The sequence below is a fragment of the Xenopus tropicalis genome, chromosome 1 (assembly GCF_000004195.4).
Source record: "Xenopus tropicalis strain Nigerian chromosome 1, UCB_Xtro_10.0, whole genome shotgun sequence".
In the NCBI taxonomy this organism is placed as follows: Eukaryota; Metazoa; Chordata; class Amphibia; order Anura; family Pipidae; genus Xenopus; species Xenopus tropicalis.
The window spans coordinates 28173764-28199584 of record NC_030677.2 but is presented as its reverse complement, the minus strand read 5'-3'; the positions used below and the strand labels follow the sequence as shown (position 1 = coordinate 28199584).

Genomic DNA, 25821 nt, shown 5'->3' with positions numbered 1-25821 from the left:
TCAACCATATTGAATAAGAAGGTGACTGGGATGATTTTAAAATGTCAAATAGTATGTCTGATTAACAGAGGTGCTGTTGACAAGCACCAAACCCCAAAACCTTAGCAGGTAGTTGACAATCTAGGTTAATTCCACCTACTGGACAATGCCATTCAGCTCACCGGAGGGCCAATTTGGCAGATACATCCAGGCCAGGCAAGTCTTTACTGTCCATGTGAAAATGCAGCCATGTATAATGTACTTCCTAAACACTAAGGGAGAGGTGGTCAAATAATGAGCATCAGTCCCCTACTCCCCTCAACATTCCCATATCAGCTCCACTAATTGTATAGGCACAGGGAATTACAAGTCATGCTCATGCTAAAGGGGAACCCTAAAACATTTTTACTGGGGGACAATCAATGTCTTCCCATGCAATACCAAAGTTGTACATCAGTCTGTTTATGAGCCTTCATATGGTTGTGCCAATTTTACATGCAGTACACAGTGCCAGGCTGTCTGCAATACAGGGTTATCGTCCCTTTGGTACAAAAACATTAAACATTTATCATTTTAACCAACAAATCATTTGTTTGCTTTCGCTAGCCTAGCACAGTTGGAGCAATGACACCAATATTAGAGAGATGAGCGGTCTTTCCTTGTTGTTTTGACACATAAATCCCTCAAAAGGAGGCAGTGTGAGCCTTTACATTCCTTGCTAGACTCAGTTCAGAATGGCCATACAGATATAAGTTAAATGTGAGGCCTCTTCTAGATTATTTAAGGTTCAAGATGTCAAGGCTCCAATCTGTTTCTCCCAATCTCAAGTTCAGTCAGTGAAATGAAAATGGTAACCATTTAAATGCTGTTTCCATTGCTTCCATTTGCTTGTCCCATCACCACTTTGCCTCTGTGTTTCCCTTGATACCTACAATCCAGAATAGGTCTTCCCTATCACCCACTAGTTAATATTGGTACAGATCAATATGAAGCCAGGGGAGGAATTTCCAACGTCCTCAATTCCTTGGGACAAAAGCCAAGTTGGTAACATGTTTGCCCAAGTATGATGCCTGCTGATGATCTGCTTGACGGTTATCTGGCCAAAAACAGGACAGATCTATCGGGCACTATAGATTATCCTGGCATAGTCACTGAGGCATGTTCACACAGTCCTCTCATGATGTAGCCCTCTAATACGATGAGATCATTGATCTGGGGCCAAATGATTTAGCCTAGTGCATAAGTGACTAAAATGGGTAAGGGTCGGCTTATTTGGTGACGTAGTCAAACAAGTGGATCTCTAGCAGTATGGCTGGCATTTTGAACAGTGGGAGAGGTACTAAAGAAATGTTCCAAAAGGTGAGTTTGCCCTTTAAGTTCCCCATAGTGGGAGATGTAAGCTTTAGAGAGATGTGTTATTCAGAAACAGAAAGACCAGGAGATCCAGTCCAGTGGCCCAGCTCACATACATGAGCTCATATTCCACAGGAAGGCTGCCCTGTGGAAAGGTATTTAATTGTAGTGAGAATGTCAGAAGGTGTATCAGAGCAGGGCACAAAGCAGAAAGGCAACCTGTCTGTGTTGGGAACTCCCGGAGGGCTGGGGTGCTGCCTGGCACTGCGAGGAGCAAAGGGAGCAACTGACTGAGTGGTTCAGAGACTGAGCATCTGACAAGAGCCAGGAGTCTGAGCAATCCCCCCAAAGAAGTGTTGTGAGTTCAGTGGTGACCCCAAACATTTGTATGTTTTTACTGGTAGTCCACAAGGGGCCCAGTTTAGTGAAAGACTCATCAAATGTGTGAAGGTTGCGCCCAGTGGGCAGGAACTATTTTTTAATTTGTGTTTTTTTGTGCTGAAATGGTCACCCCTGTGTTAAATTCACTGCCTTAAAGTGAGGGAAGTGTCTGTTGTGGATCCTGCAAGTTTGCAATACACAATAAGCCATAGATAGATGACGTGTATAGATGAGTGTGTATTTATGTGTGTGTATCAATGTATGTGTGGCACTGTGTGTGCTTGTGTACATGTGTGTGTCATACATAGGCGAGCAGTTGTATTAGAGCTGAAACCAGCATTCCTGAGTAGCTTGGAGTTGGCAGGAAGGAAGTAAAGGGTTAATGAGCGGTTGGCGCTCAGTAGAGAAATGTGCTTTTTTTTCACTTTTCTTTCGGCTGGTCTAGTCTGGAGGCAGCACGTGATCCGCTGAATGACTGCCAGCCTCTTTCTTGTTGATCCTCCGGAGACCATCTGTGCTGGGGGCATTGATTAGAGTGTGTCTGCTGGGATTACATATTTTCTGTTGCCATGCCAACTAATCAGCTGATTTTGGTTGCCACGGCAACAAAATGTCAGAGCTCACAGAACGGCAACATGAATTCAACACAACACAAATTTTTTTTTTCCTTAATTGGAGACCCTTTTGATTTTGGATTTTTTTTTTCCCCTAACCGTCTCTTACAATGAGGGCTATTTTCTGTTAAAATTCAAGGTAATTCAGGCTGAGGGCTGGCTAAATATATTTTAGATTATTCAGTTTTTTTGCTATTATATTCCTTATGGTACAGATAAAATAAAGCACTGATTCAACTGCAAGCTCTTCAGTTCACTATATAAACCGGGAATGGCCAAGCCGTGGTCCAGCTGGCGGTTGCACCTGTGTGTTTGATTATTTCACTCCCCTTCTATATGGGAACTGGCTCCCTACATTGCCAGGGATCTCCTTCTTCCTTTACTTTTATTCTATCTATTAAATGAATACACAATGCTCAGTTCTACCCAGGAAAATAAGGTGAACATATCGGAACTTTTGCTCCCGTTCTATTAGCTGCCAAAAAACATACTTTACAAAACAAGATTTAATTATATCTAAAATAAAAAAAAGCATTTAAAAAGGGGCCGCTTGTAACTCTAAAAATAAGATGACCAAGGTACAGACCCCTTTCACCTATGTGCCCAGAATGACTTTTAATGCATAAATATTCAGAGAAAAATCTGACAACATTAGATAATACGCAAAAATACAACAGAATGTTAAGAAGAAAGAAAACAGTTGTGCTAATTTTTAGAATCCAACAATAAACTACCTGCTTTAAGAACAGCAGGATGTACAGCAGCTTAAAGGAAACCTATACCCCCAGAATGAATACTCAGCTGACAGATAGTTAATATCATATTAAGTGACCTATTTAAGAATCTCACCAAACTGGAATATATATATCAGTAAATATTGCTCTTTTACATCTTTTCCCTTGAGCCGCCAGTTAGGGATGGGCTGTTTGCTCCCTCAGAGATCAGCTGACAGGAAATAATGCAGCTCTGACTGTAACAGGAAGTAGTGTGGGAGCAAAAGGCAGAACTCTGCCCATTAATTGGCTGATGGGACCTAGCATGTATGTGTGCCTTGGCTTGTTTGTGTGCACTGTGAATCCTATGATCCCAGGGGGCGGCCCTTAGTACTTAAAATGGCAATTTTCTATTTAGGATTACCCAATAGCACATACTACTAAAAAAGTATATTTTTATGAAAAATATATATTTAGATGAATCAGGGTTTAACATATGAGCTGTTTATGCAATATGTTTTCATAGAGACCTACATTGTTCAAGGGTAGTGATGAGCGAATCTGTCCCGTTTTGCTTTGCCATAAAATTCGCAAAACCGCAAGAAAATTAGCAAAACTGCAAAAATTTCGCAAAACGCATTTGTCGCTCAATTTTTTTGTCGCCCGTGTCTATTTTTTTTGTGCACTAATAGATAAAGGACTAATACTAACTAATAGAGGACTAAAACTAACGGGAGACAATTACGTAGCACCATCTATGATTATTATGCATGATACAGTGAATAGTATTAATAAGTTAAAATAGGAGCAAAATAAACATGTACAGGTATGGGATCTGTTATCCAGAATTCACGGGACCTAGGGTATTCTGAATTAGGGATCTTTTTGTAATTTGGATCACCATGGCTTAAGTCTACTAAAATTCATGAAAAAGAGGTAACTGTACCCATACTTTATTGGATGCTTAATAATTCACTTTCCTAAATAGGTTTTTATGATTATTTTTTTTGTTACTTATGGTTTTTGAGATACAAATGGTTTATGAGAGTGCTTCTTTACCCTCCTCCTTCTACTATAAACCACTCCATCATGGTGGGACTTGTGTTGGAAACAGCCATTTAGAGCAGGCGATTTCCCTTAGCGACTCACAGCAGGACCATGTTAGTTGCGGTTGGAAAAAAACTGTTCCATTGAAGAACGTATAAAAAGTAAAATAGTATTTATAAAACGGTTTAGTAGATTTTTATAAAAGCTAAATTAAAAAAAAACACAAAAATGATGTTGTTTTCCATTCGTGTGGATTAATTATAGCTTAGTTGTCATAAAGTACAGGGTGCTGTCTTATTATATAAAAGTACCGTATATACTCGAGTATAAGCCGAGTTTTTCAGCACTAAAAATGTGCTGAAAAAGTAACCCTCGGCTTATACTCGAGTATATGTGTCTGTGCATACCTGCCCTTAAGCGCACTCAGACTGGCTCTGGCTGAAAGCACCCACCCGTGCGTCGGCATGGGGGAGAGATGTGCGCGACGTGCGCATTCAGTCAGAGTCGCTCTGAATGTGCTTAAGGGTAGGTAAGGGAACTTACTGCACAAACCGGGGCTTCAGTGTAATTTTTATTACTCGCGTCCGGCATCGGGGAGAGGCACTTACTAGCGTCCGGCATGGGGGATAAGCACTTACTCGCGTCCGGCATGGGGGAGAGATGTGCGCGACGTGCGCATTCAGCCAGAGTCACTCTGAATGTGCTTAAGGGCAGGTAAGGGAACTTACTGCACAAACCGGGGCTTTAGTGTAATTTTTATTACTCGCGTCCGGCATCAGGGAGAGTCACTTACTAGGGTCCGGGATGGGGGAGAGGTGTGCGCGACGTGCGCATTCAGCCAGAGTCGCTCTGAGTGTGCTTAAGGGCAGGTAAGGGAACTTTCTGCACAAACCGGGGCTTCGGTGTAACTTTTATTACTCACGTCTGGCATGGGGGAGAGGCACTTACTCGCGTCTGGCATGAGGGAGAGGTGTGCGCGATGTGCACATTCAGCCAGAGTCACTTTGAGTGCGCTTAAGGGCAGGTACACGGATTGTTATTGTGATTGTTATTGCTGAAAAGCTGTGTAATGCACGGACACATGTGGAGGGGTGGAGGGAGGGAGGTAGAGAGGCATGTAACGCTACCCTTCTGTTGGTTTTTAACTACAGGTCACCCCCTGGTTTGTATTTCAGCGTACTAAACAGAGCACAACTTAGGGTCCCCCCAAAGGATATCCCATACTTATTAGGAACAACTTTTTTTTTTCTTAATGTTGCAGTCTACTGATGAACTGACACAGGTGGAGGGAGGGAGGTATGTATGCACAGACACAAGTGGAGGAAGGGAGGGTGGGTGCATGCAATGAGTGCGTTACATCTGCACATCCATCTGCATAACGAGCCAGAAGTAATTGGTACAATAACTTATTTAAAAAAAATCAATTTGTACTAAGTCCAGCATCAAGAATTATTTTGCCCTTTTAACTACTATTGTAGTACTGTGGTGGGACTTGTACACTTGATAATTAGTATGGCAGCTTCCTTAGCCATCCCAAACTTGCTTTTGTCTGCTGCTGTAGCATTTTTCTTTCCCTAAAGTTATCTATTTATTTATCTGTTATTTGTTTGATTAACTTAGCAGTGGCGGTTGCATTTCTCACCCTAGGCTTATACTCGAGTCAATAAATTTTTCCAGTTTCCTTAGGTAAAATTAGGTACCTCGGCTTATATTCGGATCGGCTTATACTCGAGTATATACGGTATATGCAAATCTGTCAAAAATAAGTAATTTGCTAATATTGGAAATGTGTAAATTGAAATACAATTCTGTGTTTCAAAACTTTCTAGATAATAGTGTTTCAGATAATAAATCCCTTCCCTGTACAATCTTAATATGGTTACAGACCTTTAATTGAACTGACTGTCCAAGAAGAACATAAAACTGCCGCTTAGCCACATTACACGACATTCCCATGACATGAAATAGAGAAACACACGGTATAGACCCCCAGATCAGAACTGAAGTGATAGTAATGCAGTTGGACTTGTTGAACATGATGTCTACTGTTGGATTGTAATGTCTCTGTGTACAAGCCCAGATGGCCCAATTCACCTCGGGTCTCTTGCCAGTTGGATCCAGGGTGGCAGTAGCTCCAGGATTCCCCAGCATTAAACCCCAGGGATGGAAGCCCTGGCAACCATCTGTAGGAGAGTGTTTGGATGCATGTATCTTAAAGGGGTAGTCCAACTTTAAATTAACTTCTAGTATGTTTTTAGAAATGATTTGATTTTTAGAAGCTTTTCAAGTGGTCTTCCTTTTATTTCTTATCGTTTTTGAATTATTTGCCTCTTTCCAGCTTTCAAATGGGGGTCACTGACCCCAGCACCTAAAAAAGCTACTGCTCTGTGAGGCTTCATTTTTGTTGTTATTGTTACTTTTCAGACCTCCCATACATATTCCAGCCTTTTTTTTTAAAGCACTGCTTGGTTGCTAGGGTAATGTGGACCCTAGCGGCAGAAATTCCAAACTGAAAAGCTGCTGAATAAAAAGGTAAATAATTTAAAAAACACACAGAAAATGAAAAGTGAAGGCCAATTGCAATTTTTCTTAGAATAGCACTCTCTCCATCATACTAAAGGTTAATTTTAAGATAAACAACTCCTTTACTGAAATTGTGTTTATACCCTTTGTGTTCTTTGAGAGCAGCCACACTTGCAGTATGCTCGTAAACAGCCCCTATAAATTATATAGGTGCCCAGCATAATTGGTGCTCCCTCAGCCCTTATATAAACAAGAAAGGAGAAAAAAAACATTGTTATAATACAGTATTTCCCTTCCCCACCCTGGGGTCTTCCCAGCCAGTGGCCCCCACGTATAACTGTAGTAAAGCTCAGTTGGACTCCAATATTTGCCTGATTAGAAAACCATAATACTGTACTATTTATTACGCATAGATAATAATTTACAAAGGGGGTTGAAGCAAAACAGTTTTGACAAAAAGCTTTACTTGTGACGTCATATACACACGCTGCTTTATAAATGCACCACTTTTTGAATTGCAGTGTAAAAAGCAGTGAAGGAAATTGAAATATTTATATGTGTATTTGCAACGCCTTTCTCTGTATAACCCTGTGGGGTATTTGCAACGCCTTTCTCTGTATAACCCTGTGGGGAAATATCTCCTAACTTACTAGCTCTGAAATTCTGGGCAGAAAGAGGTAATCATTATACATTGTTAAATATCTCTGCATGTAATGAGGGCAGTGCAGTAACTATTCCCCTCTCCTCCCTCACTGACATGCTGCTTATATGTAAGGATATATTATAGGAATCACAATTTAAGCTTTATACATACTCATTGAAAAATAATAGAATTAATATATATTAAAATTACATATAAATGCCCACCTCCCTTGGGTAAAATGTCTCTAATTGCTCTTAATATATCTATCTATCTAATATATATATATATATATATATATAGTTAAATAAAGTTCCTTGCCCTTTAATAATGAACCTTGTTACTGCTTTTCCATATTCAGTAGTATTCATTTTTTCCCTTGGATTGACAGATCCTTACAGGAAGGTTTATTATAGATTGAACTGGGGAATCCAAAAGGATTTCCATTGTTTTGATGTATATTGAGAAGAATCAAAACTTTCCTGACCAGTCAGAAATGTTGAAAAATTGACACATTTTTGGTACAAAGTGAGCACAGCAACTGTGGGAGGGAAGGGAGTGGGATATGAGTTATTTGTCTCTGGAAACAAGAATTACCCATATTCCAACTGTATGTTGACTGAAGCTATTCAAGCATATTCATACATGAAACATTGTGAATATGATTGTGATTCACACTAAATAGCATCATTTAGGAACAACATAAATGCTGTAGAAAATGCTGGGTTTTTCCCTCCAGTAATTCTGCTGCTGACTTGTGTGCTGGACTGAAAGTGTTAAAATCTGCTATCTCAACCACGCAACCTAACTAGTCAGCAAAATATAAAGTAAAAAAAAAAACTTACACGTCAGTAAGATGTAAACATAAAAATCCTCTCCCCCCCCCAGTTCTCCACAGGGGAGCCATATATTTGTGCTGTTAACAAGCAGTGTTCAGCAGAAAGCTATGCTGTGTGTGTATATATATATATATATACATGCAGCATCCTGCAAAGTGAAATGACTACTTTCAATAGACCTGCATTAATAATCAAATTGCTTGTATTTCTCAGTATGGACTCTGGCACTCACTGCAGTCTCAAGGCAAGCAAAGAACTGCTCCCAAACGGAGCTATTACTGTAGGCTGCAGGCTGGCTTAAAAGCCATATTTATACCCAATTATACATAGCGGGGGGTGTTCGGCCGTCAGCAATATAGCGAGCTACAAATTCCAGTATCCACCAAAAACTGATGTACAAACAGCAAGAGGGAGATACCTTCAGTGCTCACTGTATAGGTACTTAGTTCCACCTGAATACATCAGGGTATGGGCTCAACAGGGTCAAAGCACTGTTTCCTAAGAAATCATCCTCGCCACCAATGTGCATTGGGAAATCCAGCAGAATGGATCAGCTAGCTCAGGTATTTTTTACTGTAACTTGAAATAACCAACAGGTAAAACAGTAGGAACAAGGGGTGTCTGACCAACCTGTGTCCCCCCACCTCAGCCACAGACTCTTGTATTTCACTTTTAGAATTTGGGTGTCATTGGGTGTTTGGCCATGGTACCTCAACCGTGGTTCTCAACCTTCCTAATGCCGTGACTCTTTAATACAGTTCCTCATGTTGTGGTGACCCCCAACCATAAAATTATTCCTAAAACCATCAGGAATATGTGTTTTCCACTGGTTTTAGGCGACCCCTGTGAAAAGGTCATTCGACCCCCAAAGGGGTCCAGACCCACAGGTTGAGGACCGCTGGGCTACAATTATGGCTGGGCTACTTGGTCTGTATATAGGATACATAGGATGCTTGCAGGTGCCCTACCAAACACTTTCATGGAATGGAATATGAAATGTAGCTTTAAATATTCAACCTTCTTATTTTTATTTGTACAATGATTTTATCATGATATCCGATGGAAAGAGCTGCATTTGAGCTGCACCTTCACCAACAAGCTAGGAAATATATGGACCCAACTTCAATTTCTATGAGAGCAATGCTGCAAAATGGAAAATAAACCCTCAGAATAAGTGTTAATCTATTTTTAATTACCAAAAAAAAGTGTTTTTTAGTAATTAAATATAGTGTACTTTTGCCCTGAACTGGTAAAAGTTGTGTGTTTGCTTCAAAAAGATAACTATAGTTTATATAAATAAGCTGCTGTGTAACCATGGGTGCAGCCATTCAAGCTAGAAAAAAGGAGAAAAGGCACAGGTTACATAGCAGATAACCTCTGTAAATTACAATGGTGTTCTATAGAGCTTATCCAATATCTGTTATGTAACCTGTGCCATTGACAGTAACACCATTTTTTTAAAATACTTAATTCCCCCCAATACAGCTATAATAATAGAGCTATAGAGCTATAATTGAGATAAGGCTTACCTAAACCCAAAAAATACATTGATATAAACTTACTAAGGGGGAGATTCATTAAGACACGAACGCTTGGAGTGTTCATTCGAAGGCTCCGAGCGTATCTTCGCTGATTTTTCCACGCTTGCGTGACCTTTTCGTACACCAGCGCGACTCTTTGGTATGCTTGTGTGACTTTTCCATACGCTTGCGCGACTTTTTCGTACGCTTGCGTGAAAGATTCGGAAAGGTTCTACCACTGTTTACAATTGTTCGGTATGAAAACTTTGTGACTTTCGGATCGCCAATATGATATTATCATGACTAATACGATTTATTCGTAAGCATTTTCGTGATATTTGCGATCTTCAGAAATTATCGTGTCCAATCCGAATTTTTCCCATTCAGGATTCGAACTCGTGTTTTAATGAATCGGCCCCTAGGTGTGGCCTTCTGGGCACTTTTGCAATTTACATTCATTTTCTAGATTTTTAGTGGTTTTTGAGAGTGATTTTTTTAGAATGCTAATAGAAGGCTTTTAGCTCAACAGCCCTTTTTGAAGGTTAGAGTGTGGCTTCCCCTGCCACCTCCTTATGAATACAGTGCTGCCAAAACATGCAGCACTGTATTCATAGGGGAATGCAGGTCCTTGACTGTTTTGCACTTTACACCATGTCCTGTGCATGATATATAACCTCATTGTGTTTTGCCTGTAAAAGTAAATGATTGTGTATATTTATTTCTGTAGGTCTGTACCGAAGGCCGGCTCATCTTGGAGTTCACGTTCGACGATCTCATGAGAATTAAAACATGGCACTTTACCATTAGACAATACAGAGAATTAGTACCCCGCAGCATTTTAGCCATGCATGTAAGTACTCATCTGTTCAGCAGGAGATTCACCAATAACAGCATTGTTGACAAATCACATTAAAGCGGATACCTTTATTAGCTTTCAGGCATTCGAGCCACTCAGACCTCTTGTTTTAGCTTAAGCTTTGGACTCAAGGGCTTCATGCAGTATCGCTGTGGGATCTATAAGCTTTCCATTGGTACACAACTCAATTTATGTCTCTGCGACAATAAATGTAAATAAGATACAATTTCCTTTTGGAGTCCCAAGGTGCATTCATGATCGTTCCTCTTCAGGCTGCAATAAATGCTATAACCCTTTAAGGGTTCATACACATTGTCATTCCTTTTATTGTGCAGGGAAAAAAAATCCCAACAATTTATATGAGCTCTAACGCATCTTGGTGTGATGTTGATGGCAATATAAATGAATGGGCTAAAATTGCTAGGAATAATTAATCCTGTGGGTATTAAATTGTCAATTATACTGACTTTTATTTTCTTTTAACTGAATTATTTACATTCAGTCACTTTAGCACTGTGCATGCCATGCTGCCCAACATGTCTCTACATAAAACAAACTTAATTACTGTATTTAACATAGGAACAAACAACTAAAAGAGCACACAATGTTGTCTATTTTAACACTACTGGTCAAGGGAATTACATGGAAATTTGTTATCCAGAAAATTCCAAATCATGGCAACGCCATAACATTTCCTATTATGTTGATTGTAAAACAATCCCATTGTGTAGTTTAATGGTGATCCAAATTATTGACCCCTTTTCCAGAAAACCCAAGAGCCCCCAAGCATTCTGGGTAACAGATCCCATACCTGTATTTCAATTTATTGGTTGTTCAAGCTACATGTAGTACAGGTATGTGACCTGTAATCCAGAATGCTTTATACCTGGGGGTTTCTGGATAAGGGGTCTTGTATATAAGTAATGTATGTAATTTGGATCTCCATACCTTAAGTCTACTAAAAAAAAATCATATAAACACTTAATAAAAGCAAAAGTGTTGTATTGCCTCCAATAAGGATTATTTTTTATCTTAGTGGGGCTCAAGTCCAAGGTACTGTTTTATTATTACAGCGAAAAGTGATATAATTTTTTAAAATATGAATTACAGGTATGGGATGCATTATCTGGAAACCTGTTATCCAGAAAATTCTAAATTATGGGAAGGCCATCTCCTATAGACTCCATTATAATCGAATAATTCCAATTTTAAAAACTGATATCCTTTTTCTCTGTATTAATAAAACAGTACCTGTACTTGATCCCAACTAAGATATAATTACCCCTTATTGGGGGCAGAACAGTCCTATTGGGTTTATTTAATGGTTAAATGATTCCCTTTTCTCTGTAATAATAAAACAGTACCTGTACTTGATCCCAACTAAGATATAATTACCCCTTATTGGGGGCAGAACAGCCCTATTGGGTTTATTTAATGGTTAAATGATTCCCTTTTCTCTGTAATAATAAAACAGTACCTGTACTTGATCCCAACTAAGATATAATTACCCCTTATTGGGGCAGAACAGCCCTATTGGGTTTATTTCATGGTTAAATGATTCCCTTTTCTCTGTAATAATAAAACAGTACCTTGTACTTGATCCCAACTAAGATATAATTACCCCTTATTGGGGCAGAACAGCCCTATTGGGTTTATTTAATGGTTAAATGATTCCCTTTTCTCTGTAATAATAAAACAGTACCTGTACTTGATCCCAACTAAGATATAATTACCCCTTATTGGGGGCAGAACAGCCCTATTGGGTTTATTTAATGGTTAAATGATTCCCTTTTCTCTGTAATAATAAAACAGTACCTGTACTTGATCCCAACTAAGATATAATTACCCCTTATTGGGGGCAGAACAGCCCTATTGGGTTTATTTAATGGTTAAATGATTCCCTTTTCTCTGTAATAATAAAACAGTACCTGTACTTGATCCCAACTAAGATATAATTACCCCTTATTGGGGCAGAACAGCCCTATTGGGTTTATTTCATGGTTAAATGATTCCCTTTTCTCTGTAATAATAAAACAGTACCTTGTACTTGATCCCAACTAAGATATAATTACCCCTTATTGGGGCAGAACAGCCCTATTGGGTTTATTTAATGGTTAAATGATTCCCTTTTCTCTGTAATAATAAAACAGTACCTGTACTTGATCCCAACTAAGATATAATTACCCCTTATTGGGGGCAGAACAGCCCTATTGGGTATATTTAATGGTTAAATGATTCCCTTTTCTCTGTAATAATAAAACAGTGCCTGTACTTGATCCCAACTAAGATATAATTAATCCTTATTGGGGTCAAAACAATCCTATTAGGTTTATTTAATATTTATATAATTTTTAAGTAGACTTAAGTGGGGATCCAGATTACAGAAAGAACCCTTGTTCAAAAACCCCCAGGTCCCCTGAGAATTCTGGGTAACAGGTCCCATACCTGTATTTGATTCAGGGATGCACCGAATCCACTATCTTTGGATTCCAACGTACCCCGAATCCTTCGTAAAAGATTTGTCCGAATACCGAACATATGTTAATTAGGATATGGAAGGGTTAAAGAGCGTTATTGACCTTTCCGCTTTCTGGATAAGTAGTTTCCAGATAACAGATCCCATACCTGTACTGAACAAACAATTTATCCCCCAAACAATAGCTTTTGTTACTGCTTATATATGCTGAAATTCAGGTATAAAATAGATCGCTTGTGCCTGAAAGATCTTGCTCTCTAGAGAGGCTGTTATTTATCGGGAGCAGTTGCTCCTTCCAACTCTGCTTGTGTCTGTGACTCTGCACCGAGATGGGAGAAAGAGTGAATCATCATATTTTGTAGTATAATTAGATTCTATCTAACCATATATAACTGCGTAACACAGAGGGGGTGCTTATTTATATATAAGTCTTACCTCATTAACCCTTTATACATAAAGCCATTCATGCAATAAGCAGAACCCTAGAAATAGCTATGTTTACTAAACTGCCCAAACCAAAACCAGAAATCAAGCAATCAAGTATTTCAAAGACATGTTTAAGAGCAAAAATATTTAACCTTGGCTACTATGAGGGAACCCCTAGATGTTTCAAGCAATACCCTTTATCAGAAAGCACCTCAGATTTTTTATTTCACAATTTACTTAGTGTGGATGTGATAACGGACAGTAACATAAAGTAAAAAAAGCCGAAACAACAGAAGTGATTGCAGTTCAGAAAATGTTTTTTTCCTGGCACACTTCATTATAGCCATCTTTATTAAAGGGATACTGTCATGATTTTTATGGGGTACTTTTTATTTCTAAATTACACTGTTTACATAGCAAATAATTCACTCTACCATTTAAAAACTTATTCTTGAACCAACAAATGTATTTATTTTAGCTGTAATATTGGTGTGTAGGCGCCATCTCAGTGCATTGTGCCTGAGTCTGAGCTTTCAGAAGGAGCCAGCGCTACACATTAGAACTGCTTTCAGGTAACCTATTGTTTCTCCTACTCCCATGTAACTGGGGGAGTCCCAAGCTGGACTTGGATTTCTTACTATTGAGTGCTATTCTGATACCTACTGGGAGCTGCTATCTTGCTCCCTTCCCATTGTTCTGCTGATTGGCTGCTGGGAGGGGGGGATATCACTCCAACTTGCAGCGCAGCAGTAAAGTGTGACTGAAATTTATCAGACCACAGGTGACATGGCTATGGCACCCTGGGAAATGAATAATATGGCTAGCCCCATGTAACATTTTAAAATTAAATATTAAAAAATCAGTTTGTGAAAAACAGATAACAATGCAGGATTCTGCTGGAGAAGCTCTATTAACTGATGGGTTTTGAAAAAACACGTGTTCCCATGACAGTATTCCTTAAACATCTGAATTAAAATTTTTGCCACGATTAAATTTTTGTGAGCTAAACCTCACAAATTCGAATTAGGGTGGCCAAAACTCTAAATACCTGAAATCTATTCAAAGTAAAAAACCTTGAATGTAAAACTTTGGCATCTGAAAGCTGGTGAGTTCATGTAGAAGTCAATGGGAATTGTCCCAGCAAAATGTAAGTGATGACTTCAATTTGAGTTTTTTAATTTTGTAAAAAATGTGTAGACCCATGACCCAAATGACAAGTAGAATGTGAATTTTCTCCATCAAATTTTTTGCCTAGTATAGCTCCCATTGGGCGTCATTTATAAACACTGGGCAAATTTGCACCTGGGCAGTATCCCATGGAAACCAATTAGATTATTGCTTTCAATGTTCAACTTGCAGCTGGCTTGAAAAAGGCTGACTGGTTGCTGTAGGTCACTGCCCAGGAGCAGATCTGCCCAGTATTTATAAATGAGACCAATTAAATTCTGCATGAACTTGCAGACTTTTGGATGCCAAAGTTTTTTAGATTTTTTTGCACTTGATAAATATCAAACGTTTACGTTCTTGAAACCATCATTCAAATTCATGACTTTTAGAGCAAGAAATGTCAAATTGCAGCAAAAATTCCAATTCGAGAGTTGATAACTTTTGTTCAGGTCAGTTCAAGTTTACTGTCATATGCACAGAGTACAATGTACACAGCGCAATGAAGTCCTTACTTGAATGCCTTCTTCACAGACTAAACACTTAACACTTGGTGCAACATGAGAATAAATACAAAAATCACAATAAAATTCTATTTACTCAAAAAAGCTTGGTACTTACCAAGCATAACATTTGGTTTTACCAAACCAACCATAAATGCAACTGTAAAAGTAGCCTGGCAAACTTGACATTTCCAGTGTCTGGGTTGGTGCTTCTGGGTTGGAGGTAAGCGATTACAATCATTGGCGGGTGCCGGGGTATAAGGTAAGCGATTACAATCATTGGGGGGTGCCGGGGTATAAGGTAAGCGATTACAATCATTGGGGGGTGCCGGGGTATAAGGTAAGCGATTACAATCATTGGGGGGTGCCGGGGTATAAGGTAAGCGATTACAATCATTGGGGGGTGCCGGGGTATAAGGTAAGCGATTACAATCATTGAGGGGTGCCGGGGTATAAGGTAAGCGATTACAATCATTGGGGGGTGCCGGGGTATAAGGTAAGCGATTACAATCATTGGGGGGTGCCGGGGTATAAGGTAAGCGATTACAATCATTGGGGGGTGCCGGGGTATAAAGTAAGCGATTACAATCATTGGGGGGTGCCGGGGTATAAGGTAAGCGATTACAATCATTGGGGGGTGCCGGGGTATAAGGTAAGCGATTACAATCATTGGGGGGTGCCGGGGTATAAAGTAAGCGATTACAATCATTGGGGGGTGCCGGGGTATAAGGTAAGCGATTACAATCATTGGGGGGTGCCGGGGTATAAAGTAAGCGATTACAATCATTGGGGAGTGCCGGGGTATAAAGTAAGCGATTACAATCATTGGGGAGTGCCGGGGTATAAGGTAAGCGATTACAATCATTGAGGGGTGCCTAACATTTTGGCACGCCCCAGTGATTGTAACTTTCCTTTGCTTTTAATGTGTTACATGTATCTATATATAGGGTTGATGTTTGTCTCAATCAGGTAATGAAGAGAGTGCCTATATCATGCTGATAAGTCTCTTACTACAATAAAGGGTGTCTGTTGAACCCCAGTTCTCTCTCTGATACAGAGTCAGCAGGGCTGGCAGCCAGATAGCTACAGACACCCACAGATCAATGAGCTCTCCCCTTATGCTTGCAGCTAAACCGCTCACATCGAATTTTTGCTCCACAGGCACAAGATCCTCAGGTGCTGGAACAACTTTCCAAAAATATCACTCGTATGGGTCTAACCAACTTCACTCTCAACTACCTCAGGGTAAGATATGTGTGTTACAACCTGAATGGGAGGGATACATAAATAATGTACAGATAAGCGAAAAACTTATAGAGGAAAAGTCTGTAGTAAAATAAGAAAATGCATCATTATGACAAATACTTTCATGGCAAATATCTGACATGTGGGATTTGTCCTTGGCACAGTTCACTGGGGGTGCAAATGAACAGAGATATTATAAACCAAGCGAAACAATGGAAATGGCGCAGTGTATTTGTTGTGGTAAACGGACCAAGCAGTCCATTATGGGATAATAGCTTAATTATAGCAGATTGTGCATGCAAGGATGATTCATTTAGCGCCAGTGTGGCTCACACGTTCCATGCTGTATATAATGTCTCCCGTCCCTCGGAATCACTAGGTAAGGAGAATTCTTTCCCCCCTCTTTTTGTTCTGAGTTTCATTTCATTTAATGCATCATTGAAAGGAAATGGCGTCAATATTCATAAAATTCCTCTAAACATATAGGGCAGCACTGTGCTGAAACGAAAGGTTCTCTGTATGAAACAGACTGCAAAGATGTAACATGCGATTCTGAGCGTGAGATTATTATTTCTAAGAGTTTCTGTGCTCCCTGGGGAAAGTTATCCATGGATGTGTAATTGCCTGTTTCACCTTCTGGATGTAGCAAGCAGATACTGTGTTTGTCTCATGTTGTAATGTTCATGGTTATTGTCTTATACAGGTATGGGATCTGTTATCCAGAATGCTCGGGACCTAGGCTTTTCCAGATCAGGGATCCTTCTAAAAAAACATTTATACATCAATTAAACCCAATAGGATTGTTTTGTCCCCAATAAGAATTAATTATATTTTAGTTGGAATCAAGTACAGGTACTGTTTTATTATTACAGAGAAAAGGGAATCATTTAACCATTAAATAAACCCAATAGGGCTGTTCTGCCCCCAATAAGGGGTAATTATATCTTAGTTGGGATCAAGTACAGGTACTGTTTTATTATTACAGAGAAAAGGGAATCATTTAACCATTAAATAAACCCAATAGGGCTGTTCTGCCCCCAATAAGGGGTAATTATATCTTAGTTGGGATCAAGTACAGGTACTGTTTTATTATTACAGAGAAAAGGGAATCATTTAACCATTAAATAAACCCAATAGGGCTGTTCTGTCCCCAATAAGGGGTAATTATATCTTAGTTGGGATCAAGTACAGGTACTGTTTTATTATTACAGAGAAAAGGGAATCATTTAACCATTAAATAAACCCAATAGGGCTGTTCTGCCCCAATAAGGGGTAATTATATCTTAGTTGGGATCAAGTACAGGTACTGTTTTATTATTACAGAGAAAAGGGAATCATTTAACCATTAAATAAACCAAATAGGGCTGTTCTGTCCCCAATAAGGATTAATTATATCTTAGTTGGAATAAAGTACAAGCTGCTGTTTATTATTATTATTACAGAGAAAAAGGAAATAATGTATAAAAATGTGAATTATTTGATTAAATTGGACATTTTGGAAGATGGCCTTCCCGTGAAGCTTTCTGGATAACAGGTTTCCAGATCCCATACCTGTACTTTAATATTTATAGTTAACAATAAAGAACCATTATACCCTGATATGTTCCTTCTGCATTGTGCTAAATACAGGAGAATATCTATGAAGTCACTGATTTATTTAGGTTGTCCATTGGGCTATGTGGCCTTGCATTATTTTGGGATCCAGCCGAACCCTGAATCCTTTGTAAAAGATTTGCCTGAATCCTGAACCAAATCCTAATTTGCATGTGTAAATTAGGGGAATAAAAGGTTAAAGAGAACCGTGCATGCAGAAATATTTGTAACTTCCATGTTCCGCTATATTTTAGACTGCTAGCCAAGTACCAAGTTTCCACAATCACATGATCATACAGTCAGCTTATTTTTTTAAATATTATTCCATCCTATCCTGAATGCCATCCAAAGAAGATCCGAAAGCTTCCTCTGAGGCAGCTGCAGTGATATGTCAATGGTTACTTGAGATAACATGTTGCATCTAAATCTGTCCTATTCCCTATGTTAGAATGCACGGCAGGGGATTGCTGAAGGCTTTTGGCTTTGGACTGCAAGCTCTTAAGAGTGTTCATTGTAATGGTGCCTACAGTACTAAAGGATTTGTTGTTGCTGTCAAATCAATTGAAATAATGACTAATTACCTTCAACTGCAGCAGAAAATTAGTTCAAACCCATCACTGATGTTACATTAGTTACCCTATGTCATTATATTAGTAAATTCAATGTAATTAATCCCAATGATTGGGAAGGCTGTGATGCATGTTGCATGTTGTTGATATCGAACGTGTCATCTTCAGCCATTGCTGGTGTCCAAGTCCCATTACCCTGAGCCAGTCCAAAGAATGGTTGTAGCAAGAATAAGAAAGCTGGTAGAGAAATGAGTGCTTCTGGCTTTGGGGGCAGATTGATTAAAATGAAATCAATGTTGATATTTAATATTGCCCAAGTTTTAAGGCAAATGATCTCTCAAACTCCCAAGCGATCAACTGGTCTGAGTATCAAATCCCATAGTAGGCTATAGGCAATGTTATTTTTTTCCCTTTTTTGCAGTGGTTTTTGATGAATACTTATAAAATATCAATATTGACTGAATCCCATTATCAGAAAGCACAATCAATAATCATTCAAACTGATTCAATGTTTATCAGTTGCCCCATTACTTTGAGATATATGTCTATACAATACGCCATGCCACTCTCATGTATACTCTTCCCTTCTGACATGCTGGATGACGGGTGTTATAAACAGGCCAGGACTGGCAATTTATACATTTATAATTATAAGTTATAAACAGGCCCGGACTGGCAATCTGGGTTCTGGAAAATGCCAGAGGGGCTGCTGTAAGATTCCATAGACAGTCACTATTTATTGGGCTGGTGGGGGACTTATTGGGCCTCTGTGTACTTGAAATGTCACAGCCTGTTTTGAAGCCCAGTCCAGAATGGATATAAAGTATCTGTTGGCTATGTTTTTCTTTAGAACATGATGGCTCAGTGGGTAGCATTTCTGCCTTGGGATCCCGAGTTCAATCCCGGCCAGGGCACAATCTGCAAGGAGTGTGTATGTTCTCTCTGTATCTGCGTGGGTTTCCTCCCACACTTCAAAAACATAAAGTCAGGGTCACTGGCTTCTGACTAAATTGACCATAGTGTGTCTGAATGTAATAGGAAACTTATATTATGAGCTTCTCTGGGGCAGGGACTGATGTGAATGATGTATAATCTCTGTAACGCACTACCTAAATAACATAATAAAAATAGAACATATACTCCCTGTAAAAGAATAGTGTATTACATTTGCATTGGGCAGCACTGCCCCATACAGCAAGCCATACATACACTCCATATGCCCAAGTGCCCTAATCTAAAGCCTATGACATCCCTTGTTTATTGTGCACTGCATGCTGCATGGCCCTGGCACATATGTATGTATTTAATATGTCAGAAGAGGAGATTTCTAGACAACACTTCTCTTCAGTAAATACAATCTTCACAATATTACAACATGGACCTTTCTAAAATATTTGAAGTATTTATCTCTTGAAAAACAATTTTACCCCTAGTTCAAATGATTAACAGCCCTCACACACCACACACACACATACACGTGCACACACATACACATGCACACACATACACGTGCACACACATACACACACACAGGCCATGCCTGATTGCACACGATGCACAGGAACTGATTTTCCATTGTTTGTTCGACTTTCCCTCATTGCATTGCACTGTCCATGTTGCTCTGGGCTCCCCGCTCCTCAGCTGTAGTTCATTGGCTAAAGGCCAGGCTATCTCCTGAGCTGACAGCTTACCATTCAGTAGGCTTCTCTGCTTCTTTTCCCTTTATTAAAGCAGCAGACTTCCTACCATTCAGACTAAATATAGAACTGGTTGGTGGTGGTGAGGGGGGGCATTATATTCACCAGGCAGAAGCACTGATAGAGACAAGGATTTTATCAAAGCAAATGATTTTTTTTTTCCAAACAAAAAGGAGAACACATAACAGTGAATCAAAACCCATTTGACTACAAATTCTATTACACACTCATAGAAACACACAGACACACACGCACTTCTTATTGAGCTCAAGGTGAATCGGTTCTAATACCAGAAGCTTTATGTTTTATTGCTTGCTAAAAAGGCATCTGGCCCTTTCTCAATGCTTCCTATTATACTTGCCAGTAAACCACTTCTGCTAAAGATTTTCAAGCCGTTAAAGGAACAGTAACACCAAAAAATGAAAATGTTTGAAAGTAATTAAAATATAATATAACTGTTGCCCTGCACTGGTAAAAGTTGTGTGTTTGCTTCAGGAACCCTACTATAGTTTATATAAACAAACCTTCTATATAGCCATGGAAAAAGGAGAAACGGCAAAGGTTACATAGCAGATAATGTCAGTAGACTACAATGGTGTTTGACAGAGCTTATCTGTTATCTTGTCTGTTGATCGTCTCCCCTGGTTAAGACCTTTATTTTTTGTGTGGATAGTTCAGCAATCACTTGTACAGGCAAAGTAGGAAGGGAATGTAATATGTAAATAGCGGTAAAAATATGTATATTACTTCTTGCCTATCAACAACAATGTAATTACATATTGCTGTATTTCACTCAAGATTAGGACAACAAATTACATTAATAAAGTCCTTCTTTCACACAGTGGTTGGCTGGTCTGAACAAGTACAGCATTATAATTGTGAACGTAGAATATTCTGAGTATTGTCCTGTATACACCACCGTTTGTTGCATATACAGTATCTTTATATCTATATACAGTATCTATATCTATATTTTTGCCTCTGACACACAAATATATGCAGTATCCATTCACTTGGGGTTTATTTTGTAGAATATATGATGAGCTTTTGCTGCTGAAGCATAAGGGTGATTGTAAAAATCATTGCTTGTCCTCTGAATTTCCCACAGTCTGTGCAATGATGAAGCAGAGTAATGATGAGATAGAGCAGAAGATGTCAGTGGCACTTTACATGCTGCAAAACTTCATCCAAATCAATAGTATCCCTTGGTTCTATTCACAATGCATACAATCTAGCATTTGCAGTGAATCAATATAATAATTAACATAAGAAATGCCACATCAGTCATAATATTTCACTATCATAAGACAGGAAAGTGCGCCTCTTGACAGCTTGAACTCATTTTTGAGTCCAATACAGTGGTCAGGACTAGAATGTTAAGATGGCTGCTTACAAGGTCATGGAGCCATAATTACTCATGAGCTGTGTTGCTCTGGGGAAATGAAAAAGTACTCTTTCTTAGACTCTTTTACATCTAATAGTGTAGTAAAGGGGATGAATATATTGTAATATATAAGGAGAGCCAAGCGAGGGCAGCTTCTAACCCAGAGATCCCCAACCAGTGGCTCCCAAGGAACATGTTGCTCCCCAACCCCTTGGATGTTGCTCCCAGTGGCCTCAAAGCAGGTGCTTATTTTTGAATTCCTGGCAAGTTTTGTCTGCATAAAAATCAGGTATACTGAGAAACAGAACCTCCTGTAGGCTGCCAGTCCACATTGGGCTACCAATTAGCCAATCACAGTCCTCATTTGGCACCCCCCAGGAACATTTTCATGCTTGTGTTGCTCCGCAACTCTTTTTACATTTGAATGGGGCTCAAAGGAAAAAAGGTTGGGGACCCCTGATCTAACCCAATAGTAGATTGGCAAAAAGTTTATGACCTCACAGGGATGATTCCACTCCAGTACATACAATGTCACTTTCATGTGGCTCTGAACAGACCCATACACTGTGAAACTGAATAGGGGTATACAGTGTGGTATGTGTTGTTGAAAATGATTGCCACATTGATTTTAAATATGTCTTTTACATAAATAAACTTTTCTTTTTGACCAAAGCTTTTGGACACCATCACTAATGATAAGCTGGTATATGATTTACTGATAAAAACAAAACTTATTGACCTTGACAGAAGCCCTTGTGGGGTCGGCGGTTGGTGAGCCCATTGGAAATGGAAATGGGGAGCACATACTAACCCCACAAAGATATAAAGAACTGAATAGCTTGTTTTCCCATGTATTTGTTATTATTATTATTAATATTAAGTGCTACTTATGTACAGTAGAAAACATTAATACAAACAGGGGGTTATTAAAATAATAATAGATAAATACACAGTATAACAATAAATACAAGATACAGTTGCAATAAGTTAAGAGTCAAAGACACAAGAGGATGGAGTTCCCTGCCCCGCTTACAATCTAGATATCATCTAATCTTCTGTCCACTTCATCTACTTATAATTACCTTTTCCCACCTCAAGAATCTGCCTTGTAGGAACCGTGTGCCAGATGGGAAGGATCTGAAGGTGCAAGATAGCACCCAGCTGAAAACCATGAGAAAGAACTGAGCCGTGTTTGAGCTGGTATTTGCTGACAGTACCATTCCCCAGGAGACTGGCTAACTATGTTATAATTACCAATATTTATTGAATTAATCTGCAATAGCGAGCGGTTTAATATACTGTGCCCTTAGATACATCCCAACAAACAACAAATGGAGTCTACAATTTTCTGCCATTCAAGGGAAGGAAATGTAACTCAACAACCCCGAGTGCTGGGCTGGTAGATGTTAGAAAGGGAAATAGAGATTTCCCATGCTGTTTCCGAAAGATACGGCCAGGGTCTCTTCTTCTGTTTAGGAAGTAAAGCGATGAAAGGACAACAAAATCTGATAATTTCAAAGTTTTCAAAATGTTTCACTCTTGAATGGTCTGAAAAAATAACTGGTGGGGACTGATAAATTCCTTCGGGAGTTCAGTGGATGCCTGCCATTCATCATTTTTAAGAATCAAAATATTTTTAAAGGTGAACTAAACCGTAGATTGTATATGACAGAAATAACTAAACTAACACACATGATTGAATGGCATGCCTGCGTTGCAAGCAATTTGTACTTTACCGACTATGTTAATCCATGGCTATAGGTGATTCTGAAGCACAATCTCCAAACTAACAAATCGTCTCCCCCCCCAAAAAAGATAAATCACACTGTATAGATTTTGTGTAATATTTTGGTCTCTAAAGCCAAACATTAATGTTAAGATCTGCTTTGGGTCACCCAGGCAGGGTGGCTAGGTGTGGCCCCAACCAAGGATCACATTAGGGGTATGTGTAGGCCCATTGAAGAGGGCCATAACCGCAGCCTAATGCAGCTGGTATTTCCAAAAAGCCCAATCAAAATGTTTCTGAATCCTTATCTGATATCAGTTGATTTTGACCGCATTCACAGCCCAGTCAGATGGGAGATTCTCCAGTGGTGGGGGTGGGGGTGGGATAGTATTTGTGGGATCCTGTGGTTGTCAGTAGACTTTGGTTGGTAGACCTTTAAATGAACTTGTATGTTACTATATGTTACAACTAAAAAACTAATAGTGGGTTTATTGTAAGTTGTAAGTTGGCCATACATGGGCAGATTTTTGCTAATGATTCAGCCCCTTCAGTCTGAGTCTGCAGCTTATTGGCCGTATTTGGGGCACTCTGACTGGCCTACCTGACCCATATCTGGAAAACTGGACAGATATCAATTTGCCAGGTTTAAAAATTCCAGCAGAACAAGGGCCGCATCAGCTCATTAATGTGGCCCTCACCCCGACAGCCTGTATCCCCATTGTGATCATTAACTGTTATTCTTTTTGGCACGTATCTACTCATCTTCCATTCTCACTTCCAAAATGCTACCTTATTGTTAAGGTAATTTAAGCCCTAGCAACTAGACTAGAATTCCAAGGACCAATGCTGCCCATGTCATACTTAAAGTTCATTTAAGGTAAGTACACATTTATAATGTCTGATTTATTTTTGTTTAGAAGTACATGGACTATTGGAGAAGGTTAATGTCAGTGCTGGCAGATAGATATCTATGGTACTGGGTATTGTTATTGGTATTGCTATTGGTATGGTATTGGGTGGATTTTAAACTCTGGCTTCAAATCAACCATAAAAACACAAAATATTATTCTCTTTTTATACATTGTATTATCATTATTTTTCATATTATTATTTTTATTAACACATGCCAACATAATCGCAAGCGTTGAACAATAGAACCTTCCCTTATCTTCTCGTGATTCTTTGACTGTTGAAAGCTTCTGAGATTTAGAAACATGTATTCACACGCAAGCCTTTCAACAAGTGATGGGAATTCTTTATTCCCTGATCAAGGATTCACATCCTGTCACGGCGCCACAGTCTTGCCCTTTATTGATTGAACATTTAGGCTTGTACTCGCACAGTCACTACATGCCCCATATTCTCAGTCCTATATAAATTGTCTATAGCAGGGCTACTACTATAGGGGTGGTTCACCTTTATGTTAACTTTGAGTATGTTATAGAATGGCCAGTTCTGAGCAACTTTTCAGCTGGTCTTCATAATTTATTTTGTATAGTTTTTGAATTATTTGTCTTCTTCTTCTGACTCTTTTTAGCTTTCAAATGGGGGGTCACTGACCCCGGCAGCCAAGAATCCATTGCTCTGTAAGGCTACAATTGTTATTGTTACTTTTTTATTACTTATTTTTCTATTCAGATCCTCTCCTAATTATATACCAGTCTCTCATTCAAACCACTCCCTGGTTGCTAAGGTAATTGAAACTCCAGCAACTGCTGAAATTCCAAACTGGAGTGTTGCTGAAGAAGAAATGACATTTTTTAAAAAAACACAAATAATAAAAAATGAAGGCCACTTGCAAATTGTCTTAGAATATTACATTTTACATTATACTAAATGTTAACTCAAAGGTGAACCACGCCTTTAATAGTGAGCAAACTACTACTCACAGCAGAAGGAAGGTTACCCTTTTCTTTAGTAAGGAAATACTGGGTGGCAAATGAACTCACTGTTTTCTCATTTTCTGGTATATGTTAATGGAATTTTGTGCATTGTCAACTCAATTCCTTATCTCCACCACCCCCATCTAAACAACTTCCTTTATGCCCAGCAGTGTACTGGGGGGGTGGCAGTCAATGACTTTTGCAAGACTGTACAGCGCTGCGTACCCTTGTGGCGCTTTATAAATAAATTTATACATACATACATACATACATACATACATACATATCACTTCCCAAGGAAATGAGGCTGTTGCTCGTCTGTCTATCAAAATAGAAGCCCACCATCACCCAGTCAGCAGAAGTTTAAGAAATAACTTTCCATTTTATGGGGGTCTAAACGCCCCATCACTTTTCAACCAGTAGGTTTTTCAACATTTGATTTATAGATACTATAGATAAAAAGACAGTCAAATAGATAGATGATAGATAGATAGATAGATAGATAGATAGATAGATAAATAGATAGATACACACACAGGTAGATAGAGTAGACAGATAACGTAGATAGACAGTCAGGTAGATACAGTAGATAGATGATAGATAGATAGATAGATAGATAGATAGATGATAGATAGATAGATAGATAGATAGATAGATAGATAGATAGATAGATAGATCATAGAAAGATAG

At 39.0% G+C, this 25821-nt stretch overlaps 1 protein-coding gene across 4 annotated transcripts in view; it reads left to right on the top strand.

Moving 5' to 3' along the window:
• Positions 1 to 25821, top strand: part of ldb2 (LIM domain binding 2) — a 176346-nt gene that overhangs the window by 129443 nt on the left and 21082 nt on the right. For all 4 annotated transcript variants that reach the window (XM_004911234.4, XM_002938637.5, XM_002938636.5 and 1 more), the window contains exons 4-5: positions 10337 to 10459; positions 16196 to 16279. In XM_004911234.4, the coding sequence (XP_004911291.1) occupies positions 10337 to 10459; positions 16196 to 16279 (207 nt within the window). The remainder of the gene's footprint in view (positions 1 to 10336; positions 10460 to 16195; positions 16280 to 25821) is intronic.